A 19,562-nucleotide genomic window follows, 5' to 3' on the forward strand; every position below is an offset into this window, starting at 1 on the left:
AATAATATGAATATTTGTGTACATGTGTGTATTAAATAAAAAAAATCAATAGGACATTTTCAAACCTCTCCACTGGCCTGGAGAGATAAGAAAAATGTTTATATATTTGAGATTTTGGTGCCAGCCAAGGTGTCCAAAAAAAAAAATCTCACTTTGGTAAACGTATAACCTTTATTCAAAAAAGAATTGTACGTCTGTGTATGTGTGTGTGTGTGTGTGTGTGTGTGTGTGTGTCTAGAACTACTCTGTGTGTGTGTGATTCAGTGCTGAAATAGTTCCTGATTGTTACCTGAGTTAATGTTACTCCTTTTATTTTGGGTTTTTTGGAAAGGGATAATTTAAAATAAAGTAATCAATAAGATTTGGGCCAACCCAGCCTCCTTACTAGGGACTCTTAATACCATTTGATCTCAGTTAGAAAAGATTAAATCTTTTCCTTTAAATCAGGTTTAAAATGGAAAATTAACAGCACAATCTGTGTTTGCTTTTGAAAGTGTAAGTTGTTTTTGTTAGCCTAATATTGATTGACAGCTGTATTCAACCTATGTTAATTAATTGAGACTTTAGTATTCTCTTGAGTTTAGAAAAATGTGGCTATTCTCAACTTAATGTTTCAATTATCCTGGAAATAAGTGCTAAATTCTTTTTCTACATCCTGCCCTCAAGAGGCTTTAAAAAGGGGGCTGGAAGGTTTTTGATAGGAAAGGTCTCCCCCTTGTGGCTAAAAAAGGAAAACTTAAATGGGAGAGTTTCATTTGGGAAAGAGAAATACTGTACTAAATTCTGTAATCTGATTTGTTTTGATGACAAATTAATATTGATAATACATTGCCAAAAAAACTCACAAGGCTTTTTGTTGGTGAAGAAAAATTTGTAATAACTTGTAAATCACATGTTTATAGAAGGGAATATATATATAAAAGACTAAAGTAAAATCTGCTTAACATCTGTTATCTGAAAATAAGAAAATGTATCAATTTGAAATCTCTGCTGATGTAAATGCTTAGTATTCAGGGCATATATAAGAGTTAATTGTTATTTTTAATATCATATGTATAAGATTGAATCCTTGGAATTCTCATTTTCTTTTTAAAAAATAAAAACATATTTGAAATAGAGGTAAATAAGCATATAAAACAAAATTGTAAAAGATGTTGATTTATATCTTCCTTAAGTTAAGGAAAATTTTTTCATTGTTTGGCTTTGTTCTAAGGGCATGAGATGTTAGCATAAATATCTTATGTTTAACATAAGTTAATAATTATATTTTTAATTTTAAAGAAGTCAAAATTGCAGATTTCTTCCCTTGTGTAAATTGTAGGCAGAGGAACAGGAAACTGGAAAGTATGCCCTGATTGTAGGATGTTTTTTGCTGTTGTGTATATGGGAGTCTGTAAGTAAGATGTGGAAAAAATATTTATCAATTATATGATATGCCTTTGTAAACTTATAATTACTTGGATATCTCTTATGAACCTATAAATTATTTGAATACTGCAATAGTATTGAAGTCTGGAATTAATACCTGATTATTTTGTAAGAATAATGAATGGGAAATATCAAAACCAAAGCCGGCACTAGGATTACAAATATTACTAAATAGCATATAATATAATAATAGAAATGTTATTTTGCAAAATTTAATAATTCATGTATTAATTGACTTAATTAGCTAGTTGGTCTTGCTATTGTTTTGTTACATTGGAATTGGTTTTGCCATTGTTTTATTACATTGGAATTAATGACACATGTTGGAAATTTAAAGTCACCTAAGATGATCTAATGGTTTTAAAGAATTCTGAAAGTAAGAATTTGTATTTTGAATATAGCAAGTAGTTAAACAAATTTATATATAGAAATTTTCCATTTGCATTTGTAAATTGGGATTATTTGGTATATATAAATATATGTCTATGTATAGGTATGTATGTATATATATATCCCCAAACTGTGGTTGTTTGCTTTGAAGGAAAAGCACCTGTGTTATGTGAGAAAGATAAAATAATACTGATAATTTGAGATTTCTCTGTGGCAATCTCTAGCCAATTGTTATGTGAGAAGTCTGGAGATGATGGGCAATCTCCTAGCAAAAGAAGATGTTTAGTTATTTTAAACATAGTTAATAACCAAATAGGTGCTTTCCAAAATGTTGCTTTTATAAAAAATTCAGTTCTAAATGTAAATTAGGATTATTGTATTTTTACATCTCAAATTCTGCTTATTGTATTTCATTTACAGCATTGTCCTTAAGTACATGAGCAACAATTGAATTATGATTTTTCCCCTGAATCTCTTATACCAAATTACAGCCTGGCACACTCTGATTCCTTAGTGCTCAAGTCACCTGAAGCTCTGGTTATAGGTAATTGCTGTATAACAATATATTGATAATTGATTTCGCTGACATCAGGTACATTAAAATAGAAAGACAACAACATGCCAGTGAAGCCATTAAACCTATGAGGTTTGACTTTAATACAGCAGATGGAGTGAGTGGCCTTTGAGAGAATGATCTCAGCTTCAGTTGCAGTAGGTTTTGCTTTAAAGGAAGTACTAAACTGGAAGACCTGGAACCTCTGCCTGTACAGGACATCTAATACATAAGGGAACATACCCTCATAGCCCTATGTGCTCTTTAATAGTAAATTGTCATAATCATGCCAGGTGCACCATAATTAAGTATGAGAGTGAGCCATTGGAACTCTATCTTCTAAATCTGAATTAATTGGTAAGTATTTAGTCATGGCTTTTTTTAACATAGAAGGTGATTCTTTATCACAATAAGTTTCCTTAAGGAAAAGAAATATCAGCATAGCTGCTTATATCAGGATAATGTCTATTGACCTAATTTTTTTTTAAACTGCTTTAAAGGAGAGATCCATTCTTTAACTAGAAATTTTGTTCATTTTAAACATTGCTAAAGTCAAGATAGAAAAATTTGTTGCAAATTACTTATTAGACATATGCAGTTTAAAATGTTTATTCAGTACATTTCTTTATACTATTTTTGAGTTTTTGGGTACAACCTAGTGTGGCATCCATTAATGAATCTGTGTTATATTGGAACCCATGTTCTTCTTCTTCTTCTTTTTTTTTTTTTTTGGATTTTGCAAGGCAGAGGGGTTAAGTGGCTTGCCCAAGACCACACAGATAGGTAATTAATAAGTGTCCGAGGCTGGATTTAAACTCAGGTACTCCTGACCAGGGCCGGTGCTCTATTCACTGTGCCACCTAGCTGCCCCTGACTGCACCACCTAGCCGCCCCTTGGAACCCATGTTCTTATAAAAATATTCTGATACTGGTTTAGAATCATAAAGTGTAATTCTTGTTCCTTATAGACATTCTAGTTTTTTTTCCCCCTAATTATTGGACCTCTTAAATAGCTTTCTCTTTTAAATAGCTCTTTCTGTTAAAATCTCTTTCTCTGGTTTTGCTTGCTCAGTTTTTTCCCATGAGTTTCATTTCTCTAGATTACCAGCTATACATCTCCAATAGCAGCCTCTGCAGGATGCCAGCCAGCTGTGCCAGTCCTTATAGCAATCATTCTCTGGACTCTGCCTCAAAGGAGTTCTCACTGCAATGCATTCACCTTTAAATGAACCCTGAAAGACCCAGAAGAATCTGGGTCCTGAATAATTTTTAAGGGGGAAGTGATGCAGAAAATTATGAATGTTATAATTCTGTAATTTTTAAAATACTTTCAAATCTGGGAATTTTGTTAAGGGTGTGGAAGTCTCTTTGCTCTTGAGATGTAAATTGACCCCTACTCTTTTTCATTGTTTAATGTAAAATTTGTATCCTGTCTCTCATTTCTAACCCCCAGACTTAAAGCTTCTACCTGCTTTAGGTCAAGTAAGCAGGGAGGGATTTCCCCCTTTTGCCCTCAGTGCCCAGGTAAGGGGAAAGGCTATAAAACCAGGGTTGGACCTCAGCTTGGGCTGGTCTGCTCTCTCTGGCCCAGTCAGCTCTCCCTGACTGTCTTGCTTCCTCTCTTTATCTCTCTGTCTCTGTCTAGTCTACGTCTATGTCTATGTCTATGTCTAAGTCTACCGAGCAATTATGCCTAGCCCGTTCTATAAAGTGCCAGTTGACCCTTCAGGAGGAAAAAAAAAAAGTTCTAACCTGTTAACTTTGTAGTGATTTGTAATAAGTTTTAAGTTGAGCTGTTTTAAGTTCCCAGAGAATGCACATATTCCAACATTTTTAAATAATTCTCATTTCTTGGTTACCCGGATTTCTACCTTTAATTGGTGACCCCCAAAATCCCAGCAACAACACTTCAGGTCGTATACTTTCTTCAGCCTACAACCAATTAAAAAGTAAATTATAGTGGAATGTGTTAAAGTGATAAATTTACATCTTAATTATCAATTAGCAACTTAGTTGACAGTCAGATTGTGGAGAGTCTTTGCCAAAAGAGATTTTAAATTCACCAAGTATCACTGAATCTGTTGCCTTGCTTTAAAGAATCTTAGGAAATTCCTCATATAGCATTCCTATTTATTCATTTTTCTATATGATCAGGACATGAGTCCTTTTATAGCAAAATTTTTTTGCTTATGACCATCAAGAGCTCTGTCAAGGAGATATGACCAATTGTCCGTGAAATGAATTATTCACACTGCCTTTGGGCACTCTATCAAATCAGCTACAACAAATCCCTTATGTGAAATCCTTATCTAAGAACTCAAATATTGATGTTCCCCTGGAAGAATTTAATAATATTAATTCTGTCATTCTTGTTTTAAATGAAATTAAAAAATACAAGGAAGCTGAAGTTAAGTGTAAGTATGGTTCAAAGGTATTCCTTAGAGAGGTAAATAAAGGAGCTGGTAAAGTTAGATTTCATCATGCTATAATTCACTTTGATTCAACAAACATTTATTATTATGTAAGGCACTGTGGTAAACCCTGGGAAATACAAGGTAAGAAGTAACAAAAGCCTTGTCTTCAAATAGCTTATAATCTAGTTAGGGTCTTTATTTACCTATGTACTTTCAAGTTTGAGTAAGAGGAGGGGAAGAAGTAAACTCAAAATCCTTTTTTTTTTTTGCATTGTGCTGAATTCTGTCAGTAATCACAAATAATAGCCCATTAAAATTCATTCAGCTTCTCAACTGTTGAGTACTTGAGAGAGGAAATTGTTTCTAATGTAGACATGAAGTTTATGATAATCTAAATATGACAACAAGAGAATAATCACCAAAGTTCATTTTAAAAATTAGGGAAATTTTTTGAAGCTACAACTTTACCTTCACTTTACCTTGAGTAACTACTTCATTTATTTATTTACTGAACAAGCTCTCCACCTGTGGATTCAGAACAAAGTTTTTTACTATTTTGTTTTTAAATGTTGTCTAGAGCTTTTACATGTGCAATCTTGAATTGAAGCGCAAACAGGGAAGAGGTTATCTCCTCTTGGAACCAGGATGTGATATCAAGAGTGTCACTAAACTATCAAATCTGAGTAAAACTGCAGATAAATTCTATGATAAAGCTTAAATATTCAACCAAGTTTTCTTATTAGGAGACACCCTTTTTGTGGTGGTATTAGGGTGGGGTTGTTTATTTGTTATCAGATTCAATGACTCTTGAGAAAAATAAATATGTCCTTCCAAAATTATCTTTTGAAGGATGCTTTTCTTATTAGTTAACTTTATTTGCAGTTAAAGAACAATTAATATGCTGGGGAAGTGAAAAGTGAAGCAATTATCAGACTTCTGTTTAAAAGATGAGATAGCTCATCTTAGAAATGGAAAGAGCTTTCTGCAAGGGTTGTCCTATGATGCCTTTCAGAAGTGTTTCAGTTACAAAACTGCGATTACAAAAGCAATGATGATAGAGCTTAAACCTTAAACCTGATCAAATCCAACAACAAGAAACTGAAGCAGAAAATCCCACATGGATATTCCAGTGTTGATCCCTATCCAAATACAGACAAGAGCATAGAAAGAAGTCACATGAGACAGAAGTTCTGAGTTGTTGTTCTAGATATAACAAAAGTTATGTGATGGTGGGTAATTAATTTTTCTAATTAAAAAGAAATAGCAACATGTATTTTGAGTAAGGTCTAGTCATGTTTTCACTTGTGACATAAAAACCAGAGTTGATTAAGGAATAGTATCCTGGGTATGTTCATTTTGAGTCTGATCATCTTTATGTATCGTTTAAGAAATATACCTTTTGGAGATAACTACATCAAGTTGGATTGTCCAATTGTGTCACTTGTGTCAGAGATGTATGTCTATTCCCTTTGAACCAAAAAGTTAATGTAAATTTTTATTTAACTATAAATTATTTCCTATTTACCTAGTATATGGCTTAATTTGTAGACATCTATATGTTGCTTCCTACCTTAGAATGTAAATTCCTTGGGAGAAGGGACTGTCTGTTTTTTGCCTCTTTTTATATCCCTAGCACTTAGCACATTGCCTAGGACATAGTAGATGCTTCAAAATATTGATTGATAGTGTCTAGAGAACTGAACTCAGAATCAGGAAAAAAGACTTTGTAACTAGGGAACTTGACCAAGTCATAATCTCCTAGTCTCACCTTTTTTTTTTTTTTAGATTTTTTCAAGGCAAGTAGGGTTAAGTGGCTTGCCCAAGGCCACACAGCTAGGTAATTATTAAGTGTCTGAGACCAGATTTGAACCCAGGTACTCCTGACTCCAAGGCCGGTACTTTATCCACTACGCCACCTAACCGCCCCGAGTCTCACCTTTTTCTAGAGGTAATAACAGGACCTATCTCTCAAGATTGTTGGGAGGGTTACATGTCATAAAATAGTTATAAGTTTTGCAAAACTTCAAACACTATATAAAAATTAACTATTGTTTCTTTATTAGTATTTAATGAGGAGGGACTGAATTATAAGGGCCTTTAAAACAGAGTAGAGAAGCTCCCACTGATGTAGTACTTTATTGTTTGTAAAACACTTTCCTCATGAAAACTGAAAATAAAAATGGGGAAACCAAGGCTCATTGAAACAATTCTCCCTAGTAAAAGGGAACTTGGACATGGCAGAATAGGACTCAAACTCAAGTCTTTAGGATAGTTTTAAAATTGATACTATAGGAAAAGTTTCTCAGGAAAAACTGGATAGGATGAAAGTCATATAAAAGAAAAACACATTCTGACAGTAGTAGGCAGGATGAATTTGGAAAGGAAAGAATAAAGGCAGAAAGGATAAATGGAAACTGTCTATGATCCTAATTCAGGCATGACTCAACAATAGAGAATCAATCTCAATTAACTGCTTATATTTTATCTTCCCATCAATATTGACCAACTAGAGAAAAGCTGTAGAGAAAACTGGGGATCATTTTATTTTGCAATTAACATATAACATGAAGCCTCTTTTTGAAATACTGACTTGACACCATTTAATTTGAGATGTACCCTTACTTCTCAGGGATGTGTTTCAACCCTATATGTCTCTCCATTTTCACATGAAAGTCATTCAGAAACTTAGAAAAATCTCAGGGGAGGTCCTTTATTTAGGAAGAGTGAGGGTGTGGAGGCATTATGGTAAATGTAATAGTTGCCTATACATCATTTCATTTCCCTGGCTCTAGAGTCTTTCAGAGTAAAGTGAGGGTTATAATATCTGTTTCCTGACTGCCAGACACAGATGTTGCAGGGATGGATCAGCTAATAAGACCACTACTCCATATGTCATCCCTCCATTTACTGCCCTTCATAACATTAACACAATAATTTGTGGAATAGTGTTTCTGATGGTTTCTTAGAAAAAAATATCCTGTACTGAAGCAGGACATCTATGAAAGCTAATATGAGAGAGACAGAGAGGGAGAGACAAGAGACAAAGATAGAAAAAGACAGAGGGTCAGAGACAGAGAGACACTATTTACTACTTAGACTATTAGTATAGAAGAAAAATCTCAAAGTTGATTTGAACATTTTTTGACATGGTTCCTTCTCTTCTTTTAAAAATCTGATGAAAAATCCCGATGCTTTTTATCTAATGAATTCAGAAAGCTACTCAATAGCTGGTTACTTTAGAAATTCTGAGCAATAGTTGAAAGTTGACATGTTTTCATCCTGAACAAAAAAGAGAAAGCAAAAAGTTTTCTATGATGTTTACTAAACATTGTCCCCAAAATATAAAATTACTCTTTTGGAATTTATTTGGAGTAAGTTGAGTAAGGAAGCTACTAGAATAACACAATTGATTTATAAATAAATTTTTGTATGAAGACTGCATTTGAAGAAAATGAGCAAGATGACTGAATAGAAGTTGCTAGGATAAAGCATTGGAGAAAGCTAGGACAATGCTATGTTATTTTGTCTTTTAAAGTATTTCTAGAAAGGTAAAAATCATCCATCAAAGAGAATGCTCACTAGGTAAAACATTGTCCCTGACATAAGCTCAAAAGATTTAGGGCTTCTCTATAAAATGAAAGGTTTTATGTAACAAATCCTATTGAATCTCTAGGTCATTTGGCCAAGACATAAGAGGAAGGTGATATTTGAACATTTGGGTAAATATTTTCCAAGTTTCTGACCATGGCAATCAGAAGATGGTATTTTAAATTCCAAACATATATATATATATATATATATATATATATATATATGTATATATATACACACACACACACACACATACACACACACACACACATATATATATATATATATATAAATAGGTTATGAACATTAAGCAAGATCTATCTTTATCCCTAATTTTCATCATCATCATCATCATATTAGTTCAATTAAATTTATTCAAATATGTAATCATGATCTTATATATTTTTGTTTAAGAATCAACTCAATTATTTCAAATCTATTCCACAAGTAGTTTTAAGTACCTACAATACATGAGACAATGATTGGTAATGTGTATGATCAAGTGAAAAATGAAGCACTGTTTATCCTCAAAGAGTTTGACTTCCAAAATGCTTTATTTTATATGTCAATCATCCCTTTATTGACTCTAAGTGGGAACCAGTTACCATAATCCTTCTTGCCAGAAATGAAGATGGGTGAATTCACTGAATTTACTCTTGCTTAAGAACACATTTTCTTTCAATAAACAAGAATTAGACAATTTTTCAGTTCAGACTTAGATCTCAAGATACCACCAAGCTGTTCATGGAAGTGTTTGCTATAATCATGAATTTTCTTTTAAATAAAAAAGCACTATTTTATAAGACAAGTAAAACCTGCAGAATAAAAACAAAGATACAATTAAAAATGATTACATTTTCTGTGTACCAAGATACAACTCCTAACCATAGATCCAGTTGGTGTTATTTTTTTGCAGGGCAATGGGGTTAAGTGACTTGTCCAAGGCCACACAGCTAGGCAATTATTAAATGTCTGAGGCTGGATTCGAACTCAGGTACTCCTGACTCCAAGGCCCGTGCTCTATCCACTGTGCCACCTAAAGTCAGTGCCTTTTAATTAAAGCCATAAGAAAAAAAAACAGCCTACTGTTGGATCCAGGAGTTTCACTGTTGCCTCAGTAAAAGCCCTGTTGATTATCCTTTCCTGAGGTCACAAATCCTAATCTCCATAGAAAATCCAATTCCCAATCGCACTTTAGTAACTCCTAAACAAAATATACCCTCCAAAGAGATTCCAAATGGCTCTCAGTCCCTACAGAAACCACACCACCCAGCTTCCTATATCCAATACCCTATAAAAAGGCTTGCTCTCCCCACTCCCCATTCCCCGCTGCTGGAGTTGGCTTGGACCCAGTTTCCATTCTTTCCCTCAGTAAACAACTTTGCATACACTTCCATTTGTAGCTATCCTTCTTGAATCAAGGATTCAACTTTTAACCTTTCACCTACATGATCCACTTTTTATTTTTTCAAATGGAAATATACATTATAGCTCATATAAACATATAAGTTAACATAATTGTATAATAGGTCATTGATGTAGCAGGTTCTAGCTTGATACTTATATCTATTCCCATAAAATAACATATATACTTATATAGAAAGACTTCATATAGATTTAGTTCCATCATTATTTCTTAATCTAGTTATTACTTCTCTAATTAAAACTCTTTATCCAAAAAAAAACTTATAATGTAATGAGTCCTTAACAAACATCCAGATATTTATAATGTTCTGTACCTTAACCTGGGAACAGATTTACAAAATTAAGTGGGTGGCAGAGGTGCCTCAAGAGTTTAATGGAATATATCAATTTCCACAGAAGTCCTTTGTAATGCTTGAAATCAATCATTTTGGGAAACAAAAGTGAGCAATAAACATTTTAAATTAACGATATAATAATGCATGCTCCAAGTACTATACACACTCTCGAATGGGTCATTTGTTTTCCAATTGTTTATTATACAAAGATATATTGGCAAAGGATAGAGTATTCAAAAAGAAATAGTGAGATGTTTTTTAATGTCTGTTTTAAGCTGTTAGCTTTACTACATTTCAGGATGTGGAAGATTGTCTTATAGTCAAATAGAGCTATAAAGACTAAATTGAATTATCCCAATGGAACAGCTGTTAAATCTCAAAGGAGATGGGTAGATCCCACAAGAAAAGAATGACAAATAACAATAGGGATACCTTCTGATCTCACAAGGCAAAAAGACACTTGTGCATGATGATGTAATATATTGTGTGGTTAAGATAGATCTCCACAAATTGTGAACACTTGATACATACTTGAAGATTGAATAAATAATTTCTAAAATCCACCAAAAGCACCTGGACCTGCTGAGCACCTAATAACTTTGGTGCACATATATAAAACACTTGCAAATGACAAAACCACAGTTTCCTTTCAGATGCTTTAGTTTTCAGCTAGCTATTTTCAATCAAACCTGCATTTGAATCTGATATGAATATCTATGGAGAAAAATAAACTTATCTGGGAAAGAAGAAAAATTAGTTACTTTAAACAATTAATAATGAAAACATTATTTACACTTGAGTTAAAAAAGATGAAAATATTTTAATAATTTGAGTCTTCATTCAAGTAATATGACAGCCATTTGAAAAAAAAGTGACATTTTAAGTTATAAAATTTAAGATGTAAAATCTTTTGCTGTCATAGTAAAGCAATATTCATAAATTTATCTTTTCAGGTACATTAGAATTAAATGGATTCAGTGTTCCTCAAATTAAGATGGTCAATCAGGGGTTTTAAACAAAAGTTGTCTTCCCCCTCATTAGAAGTTAATCTCTGTGAGGGCAGGGATGTCTGTATTTGAATTCCTACCTTGCCAGTCACATAGTAAGCATGTAAGAAATATTTCTTTCTGATCTATTATAGACACATTGTAAATGGACACATTTATGAATGGAAAGCTAGGTGGCTCAGTGGATAGCACACTAGGCCTGCAATCAGAATGACGCATCCAAATTCAGCCACTTACACTTGCACCTACACACAGTATGATGCTGGGCAAATTATTTAACCCTGTTTGCCTTGGTTTCCTCATTCATAAAATGAGTTTTTGAAGAAAATGACAAACCACTCCCACATCTTTGCTAAGAAAATCTCAATTGAAGTCATGAAATGCTGGACATAACTGAAATGCCTGAACTACAAAATGATTATTAATAACCATAACATTATTATCATCATATCCTTTTTTATATAATGGACCTGTTTGGAAGTCTGGTGAAGCTATGGTCCTCTTCTCAGAACAATGTTTCTCCCATATAATATATTAACATATATATATATATATAAAATGAAAGTGAAATAAACATGTTATTAATCATTACACAAACATTTGTAAAATAATTATTGCCACCTGGGTTCTGTGGATACAATTAGAAAATATCATTCCCTTTTTTTCCCAGGAAACTATATTTGATTGGGATCTAGACAGAGAGAGAGAATGAAAATATGCACTTTGAAAAGTATAATTGTGTAGATAAACAGTTGGATAGATGCATGAATGTTTTCTCTCCCATTAGAATGTTAGGTTTTAAGGACCTTTACCACCACACTTTTGCAGAGGTGGGATAGGGTAGAAGGGTGGAGTTAGTTTTTGATTTTGTTCTTATTTTTTCTTTTCTTTCTTTATTCTTTCTTTTTTTGGAGAGTATAATCCCAGTGCTTAGCATAATAAATCCAGAGTAAATGCTTCTCGACTGAAAAATTAATACAAGGAGGGAAGGGCTTTGACAACTTGACAGCCTACTTAAATTTCAGTCATTCTAAAGTTTATTAGTTATTCAATAAGACAAATTCATTAATTGAACAATCATAATGTATAAGACATAAAGGAGTTAAAAAATGACCTTTAAGGAATCAACTTTATGAGAGACCTTTCACTACAGAAATAAAAAAGATGACATCTCTTTCAGGCACTGTAAATATAGTAATGCCTGAAGAAGAGACTGGATATATTGAAGTTTGAAGGGCATATCACACTCAATAGGTCAAGTAAACCAAAAAGTCAAAACACTTTAGGCGTGAGAAAGAGAAGGTAACTATGAAAGCATCTATAAAAATAAAAAAAAATTGTTTTATAGGGTAAATAAAAGAATAAAAGTTTCCATAAAGTGTTACTAATTTTTGTTAAGGGGAGCATTAAAATGTTCACCAAATTTAAAAGAAAATGCCAGAATTCTTTTCAATCATTTTTTACTTTGTCAGAGTTGACTGTAGGATGAACAAATAGAAGTACTATTTAGAATATAGAATACTTAAATTATGGAACTCATGCAAACTACTACTGAAATTGCACACTGACAGAGGAAGATAAATATATTGATTCATGATTCTTTAGAATAAAATCAAATAAAAATGCTGTGCTAAATATTTAATATTTGAGAAATTAATGCTATATATGTAACATGACATAATATATAGATAGGTAGAAAGATAGATAGATAGCCCCCTTTCTTTCCTTGATTATATAGTATATTTGAGGAGACTGGGAATAAATACAAAAGTAATATAAAATGAGCCAAATAGAAGTAAAAGATTATAATAAAAGATAAAATCACAAACCAGAGTAAGATTAAGTGATTTGAATGGTATAGATAGTAACTACTATGAATTCAGAAGAGGGAAAATTACTATGAGTTGGAGTGGTCTGTGATATTTCCTGACAGATCGAATTTGTTCACATGAGTAATATTGGGTCATTAGAAAGCAAAGCACATTCCAGTCATCAGGGATGGCATGGACTAAAAGTATGTTTGGTCACTTATGAGCAAATTAACACTGCTGACATGGCAACTATGCAGAATGACAGTGTGGGGGATAAGACTTGACAGGTATGTTGGAGTCAAACAGAAGAGAGTAGTAGTAAAGACAATGGTGCTTAAGAGAGATATGGATATTGGACCACACATCCCTAACATTCTGAGTTTGATGTTATGATATTATACAAGCCAATACTGTCAGAAATCAGACTCACTATGGTATTTCTTATTCCACCAACAAAACAACAAAAAAAGAAATCCTTCTGAATAAATGCAATGAAATTTTCATTGATTTACCAACAGAAGATGAATATACATAGTCTTTAATGATAGAGACATAAGAAAAAACAATTATTAACTTCCCTGATACTTCAAACATGTAATGCATTGAAAAACCATTGTAATAGCACAAAAGTCAAACCATTTTCTTACTAATATGGTTTTTAACATCTTTTCAGATAAGAAAAAAATAGATAAAATAACATGAACTTATTATAGTCTTTCCTTGAAAGGAAGGAGGACATTTCCTCATTCAAAAAGTTGACAACTCTTTCACAAAGAACAAAGCTATTGTTTCCCATACTTCTTTCGAGATAACAACAGTTATAGGTTTTCTTAAAAGCCCCAGATACTGTTTGACCTTTTTAAGGTAAACTTGATTTCATTATAAACTAAGTTCAAGAGTCAAAAATCTGTATATCCATAGTTATAAAGACATTTGTGATACCACAGATTGTCCTTCTGGCAATAGCAAAAATGATTCAGGTTAACAAATTCCTTACTGCATTTCTAACTACAGCTGACTCAATTCCCCAAGGGAAATGAAAATCTTTGAATTCTATCTAATGTAATTGTTTCCCTTGATAGCTCTATTGATGTTAAAAGTCTCCACATTCTTTCAATGACCCAATTATACTTGGGAATGGCTAATGACTGCAAGTGGCATCATCTAAGTTGGCAGACTAATAGGGAAAATCAGGAAGGTTTACCAAAAAGTATCCAGAAAGAAGCAACTACAAAGAAATGGTTTTTGACTTACCACAGTATAGATCTGATGCTTGCGTCTTTTGGCCAAGTCAATTATGTTGACTCCATTATAATAAAGGTTTTCAATGCATCCATGAAAGTTTTTCTTCAGGAATGTCCCTGGTTTGCCTGGGACTGGAATCCCTCCAAAACTGAGCTTTGGGGAAAAACAAATTCAACCCTCAGTTATAAATTGCAAAGGAGCAGGAAATGAAATGGGGAGGGAGAAAGTGCATTTTGCTTTATCCAATTGTATGCGTGAGCCAAGTGGCTCAAATAATTATAGACTGCCACTTGATTACACATTGAAAAAGATACTGATTAGCCCACTTAAAAATAACTATAATTGCTGGCTTTTTAAGGACCTATTCTACAAAACCTTTTTTTCTTATCCTTTCCAAACCGTTAAAAACTAAATAAAACAATAATTTGCAAGAAAGGAGGAAAAAATAAAAGAAAATCAGTCTATACATTTATTTCACACATAAGAAAATGTAGGAACAGGGTCATTCATTGCATAGTTAAAGAATAACTAAAATATTACTTCTAGGAATTTAAGTAGCTACTAACAGCTATCAATTTAAGTAGCAGGTCAGCTGGTAATATGACTAGCAAACAACTATCCTTCATGAAACACATGGAAAATAGAAACCTAATCATTATATTCCCTTTTCACCCATAAAGTTCTCCCATCTCATCTACAATTATCTTGCTCCTTTTTCAGAGCTAAGCATAACCTATTTGAATCCTTTCTTAACCATTCTAGCCCACTTTGATTTTTCCTTTTTCTGAATTTTTTGAATTTGATCTCTATATCACTTAATTGGCATGTCATTATCTACAGCATCATCCAGTAGATATTTAAGGTATGTTAGTCTTATCTTAAATCTTCATTAATTAATACTATACATATTCAAGTAATTAATATTTGGGATAGTCCCAAATGGGCATTTGTATATTGCAACACAATACCAATGATACACAGTATCTAAAAAGCAGCAAAAAAAGTTGTCATTAAAGAAACCAATGGCTAGTCCAGGAGCACTTTTTTTGTCAGATATAGAATTATAGTCCTTTGATGGAACTAAATGTTAAATATTTACAGGTCATCAGGAACAACCATAAAGGATGAGAAAAAGAAGGAAGAACTGTGATCAATAATACCGTTACATTGGAGTACTCACATCAATAAGACCATAAATCCACTGAAATACAGGAGCAGTCTTACATATCCATAGCTAGATTGTAGGATTCTTATGAGTTAGGTTATAGTTTTATGATTCTTTCAAATTCTTTCTTGGCAACCTAATATACCATACCCACCAATAACACCATGCTAAACATTAATACATAAGCTAGGTAGAGTGTGGATAGAGTGATGGACCTTGAGTCAAAAAGTTCTGAATTCAATTTCAGTTGGCTATGTGACTTAACTCACATTTGCCTCAGTTCCTTTAACTATGAAAGGAGTTGTTGTTAGGGATAAAATTATATAGTGTATGCATGTATGTATGTGTGTGTGTATGTATTTATAAAACACTTTGTAAACTTCAAAATACAAATACTAATAATTATTACATGTTTGTTAATTCAGTGGGGGCTCTTAATAAATTATCAGTATTATCTAGGAATGGCCAATTTCTTTATTTCTAAATCCCCTACTTATTTTTTTTTATTAATTGGTATCATGAATTCCTCAAGACCTTAAAAAAATTTTAAGTGCTCTATAGGTTTGTGTATATGTATATATATATATATATATATATATATATATACATACACACACATATATATACATGTATATATGTATATATATACACACATACATAATACATATGCAGATATAGTGTTTTCATATATTGGTATATGGGTGATTATATATCCATACATATAAATCATCATCAAATACCATCATCCTCCAATATCTTCCTATCTCATAGACATCCTCTTTTATAACCTTAAAAAGGAACAAAATTCTCTGGTAGCTATAATGTAGTACTGTGATGTAGTTCCTTAACCCATAGATAGATGAAAAATTTTTGAATGTGAGTCTGGTAACAGATTGCAAGGGAGTCATGTAAGGGCCAACTTCTTTAAATATAGTCTTTTTAAATGTGTACATGTTCATTACCAGGGCAGTAGAAACCAGGCACAAGTTCTTTAGGTTATTGAATTATGCATTTTATTCTTTAATGATCCTCTCTAGTCTTTGTATGGTTATGAATTTTTCTGTAACCCATACTTCTGATAGGTATTTTTCTCATGTTTTCCCCTAAATAATTCATGATGTGACTTTATATATATATAAATATATATACAAATATATATGTATAATTTTATATACATATACATATACATACACACACACATACACATACATATACATATATATATATACATATATACATATATGTATATATATATATATCACATGTCTATTTGGAGCTTTTCTTTGTATAAAAAATAAGATGCTGGCAAAATCAAATCTTTTCCATATTGCTACCTGAATTTTCCCATTAGTTTCTGCCAAATTGAGTCTTTATCTAAATACTTGGGATTTAGGGGGTTTATCAGATCTAGGGTATCTAATATATTTTCTTCTGTATATTGTGTACCTAACCTGTTGCACTGATCCATCTATTTCTTTATGAATAACAAGTTATTTTATTAATAACTACTTTGTAGTATATTTTTGAGAATAGGCATTATTAAAGCTTTCTTCCCATTTATTTTTATTATTTTTCTATAGATTCTTAACCTTTTTATTATCCCCCATAAAAGTTGTATTATTTTTTCAAGTTCTGTAGTATTGCTTCAGTAGTTTGATGTCTATAGTATTGAATAAATATACTAATGTCATTTTCCAACATTTTCTTACTTGCTTGAAATAAGAGACTGTTAGTTTGAAATCAGAAGACCTGCCTTCAAATCCTGCTTCTAATATGATTATAATGGTTTTGTTAAACTAGGCAAGTCACATAATTCCCACATGAATTTGTTTTAAGAAAACACAGTTCCTGTAGGTGTCTACTTGTGCTGTACAAATAACAGAAGGTTATCTATTCCTTTTACAAATAGTAAACCAATAGTTGACTTTGTGACTTTGGTCACTTTGTGACACTTATATTACCCCAAATTGCAGTTTCCTTATATCTGAAATGTGAAATTTAGAGTATACTAAATTTCAGTTCCTCATTGTAGTAGAGTTTGAGATAGGGGTTTGTTTTTAATCTCATGAAGATACTATGAAAAGAGCTCCTCACACCACCTCACACCTCCCAGACTGGCCAATGTGACCAGAAAGGACAATGATCAATGTTGGAAGGGATGTGGAAAATCTAGGACACTAATACATTGTTGGTGGAACTGTGAACTCATCCAACCTTCCTGGAGAACAATTTGGTGTTATGCCCTAAAGGCAATAAAAATGTGCATACCCTTTGATCCAGCAATACCACTACTGGCTCTATACCTTGAAGAGATCATGAAAAAGTGTAAAAAGATCACTTGTACAAAAATATTTATAGCATCCCTGTTTGTGGTGGCAAAGAATTAGAAATTAAGTGAATGTCCTTCAATTGGGGAATGGCTTAAACTGTGTTATGTGTATGTGATAGAACACTGTTGTTCTATTAGAAACCAGGAGGGATGGAAATTCAGTGGAGCCTGGAAGGATTTGCACCAACGCATGCTGAATGTGATGAGCAGAACCAGAAAAACATTGTACACCCTAACAGCAACATGGGGGTGATGAACCTTAATGGACGTGTTCATTCCATCAATGCAACAATCAGGCACAATTTTTGGATATCTGCAATGGAGAATACCCTCTGTATCCAGAGAAAGAATTGTGAAGTTCGAACAAAGACTATTAGCTTTAATTTTTTTAAAAAAAGTTACCTTATTATGTAATTTTGCTATCTCTTATATTTTTTTCCTTAAGGATATGATTTCTCTCTAAATACATTCAACTTAAATCAATGTATAGCATGGAAAAATATAAAGACTAACAGACTGCCTTCTATGGGCAGTAGGGGGAGGAAAGCGAGATTAAGGGAAAAATTGTAAAATTCAAAAATAAATAAATTTTAAAAAAGAGAAAAGGGTTCCTCAAAGAACATCGGGGAAAAGACTTATTGGAGTCTTATGGATTTTAAATATAGGCAACAGATTAGGGACTCCTCATGGAAGTATCATTTAGATTCATAAAATCCATAGTAAGGAAATAAATCTCATCCTTTTCTTTTATCTCATAGTAGTTAGTTTGTGACAATTTTACTTGAATTGCAGCCTTGTTAAACAGGGTTTTTAAACACACCTAATACAAATTCACCATATTCAATTTAACATATTAGTATAGTTTTAGTAAATAATTGAATTAGATGTCCCAATAATTTCAAGATTCAAATACTAATAAAGAAGATTTATAGGAACATAATACCAAAGGTAGGAGGGATATCAACCTATGTGATTCAACCTCTTCATTTCAGATTAGGAAACTCAAGCTTAGGGAAATTAAATAATTTTTTGAGGTTTGGAAGGCAATAAATTTCATAGGCATAATTTTTACCTCAATCCCCTAACTCTAGAAGTGTCCTTTTTTTAAAAAAAATCATACTAGCTCCCTTTCAAAAACTCAGAGTTTACCTTTAGCTGGAGTAAGGTATCAAATAAGAATCCATAGAGGAAATGGCATTTGGACTGGTACTGGAAGGAACGTATGAGAGTGTAGAGAAAAGACATTTCAAATTTGTGAAAATATACAAAGAGAAGAGATGGCAGGATATGAATAGTAAAGGAAACTAATTTGACTGTTAATATGGAGTAAATGGAAAGGAATAGAATCCCATAAAACTAGAGGAATAGATGGCATTCATGTCATGCTACAGCGTTTAGCTATTGTGCTATGGTAAATAGGGAGTCACTGAAGATTTTTGAGTAGAACAGTGGTATGACCCATCTGAATTTTAGAAAGATAATTTGATCCTTTGGGAAGGATACAGAGAAAAAGAGGACATTATATGTAACTTGATAAGAGGTCTTACCTAGAGCAGTAGCCCTCTTGATACAGAAGGGAAAGCGGGTGCCAGAGACACTGTTGCCAGAGTTGACAAGACTTATCAACTGAGTAAAATTTAGATGAGTAAGGGAGAGGATAAAGTAAAAAGAAAAATGACTGAGGTTTTGTGCCTTAGCAACCTTGGAGAATAGTGACAGCATCTACAAAAATAATGAAGATTGGAGGAATGTGTTTTTTTTTCTTTTTTCAATTTTGAAAAGATATGATGAATTCAGCAGCTGGTCTGCTGGCAACTTCAAAATATATCATTTATTTCCATATAGAATCCTAAAATGTTCCTGCTTTAT

The 19,562-nt window shown here is 32.5% G+C and overlaps 1 protein-coding gene across 2 annotated transcripts in view; it reads right to left on the reverse strand.

Moving 5' to 3' along the window:
• Positions 1-19,562, reverse strand: part of CNTNAP5 (contactin associated protein family member 5) — a 945,272-nt gene that overhangs the window by 500,395 nt on the left and 425,315 nt on the right. For both annotated transcript variants that reach the window (XM_074214960.1, XM_074214961.1), the window contains exon 7: positions 14,209-14,352. In XM_074214960.1, coding sequence (XP_074071061.1) covers positions 14,209-14,352 — 144 coding nt within the window. The remainder of the gene's footprint in view (positions 1-14,208; positions 14,353-19,562) is intronic.

This window comes from Macrotis lagotis, chromosome 1, assembly GCF_037893015.1.
Source record: "Macrotis lagotis isolate mMagLag1 chromosome 1, bilby.v1.9.chrom.fasta, whole genome shotgun sequence".
NCBI classification, from domain to species: Eukaryota; Metazoa; Chordata; class Mammalia; order Peramelemorphia; family Peramelidae; genus Macrotis; species Macrotis lagotis.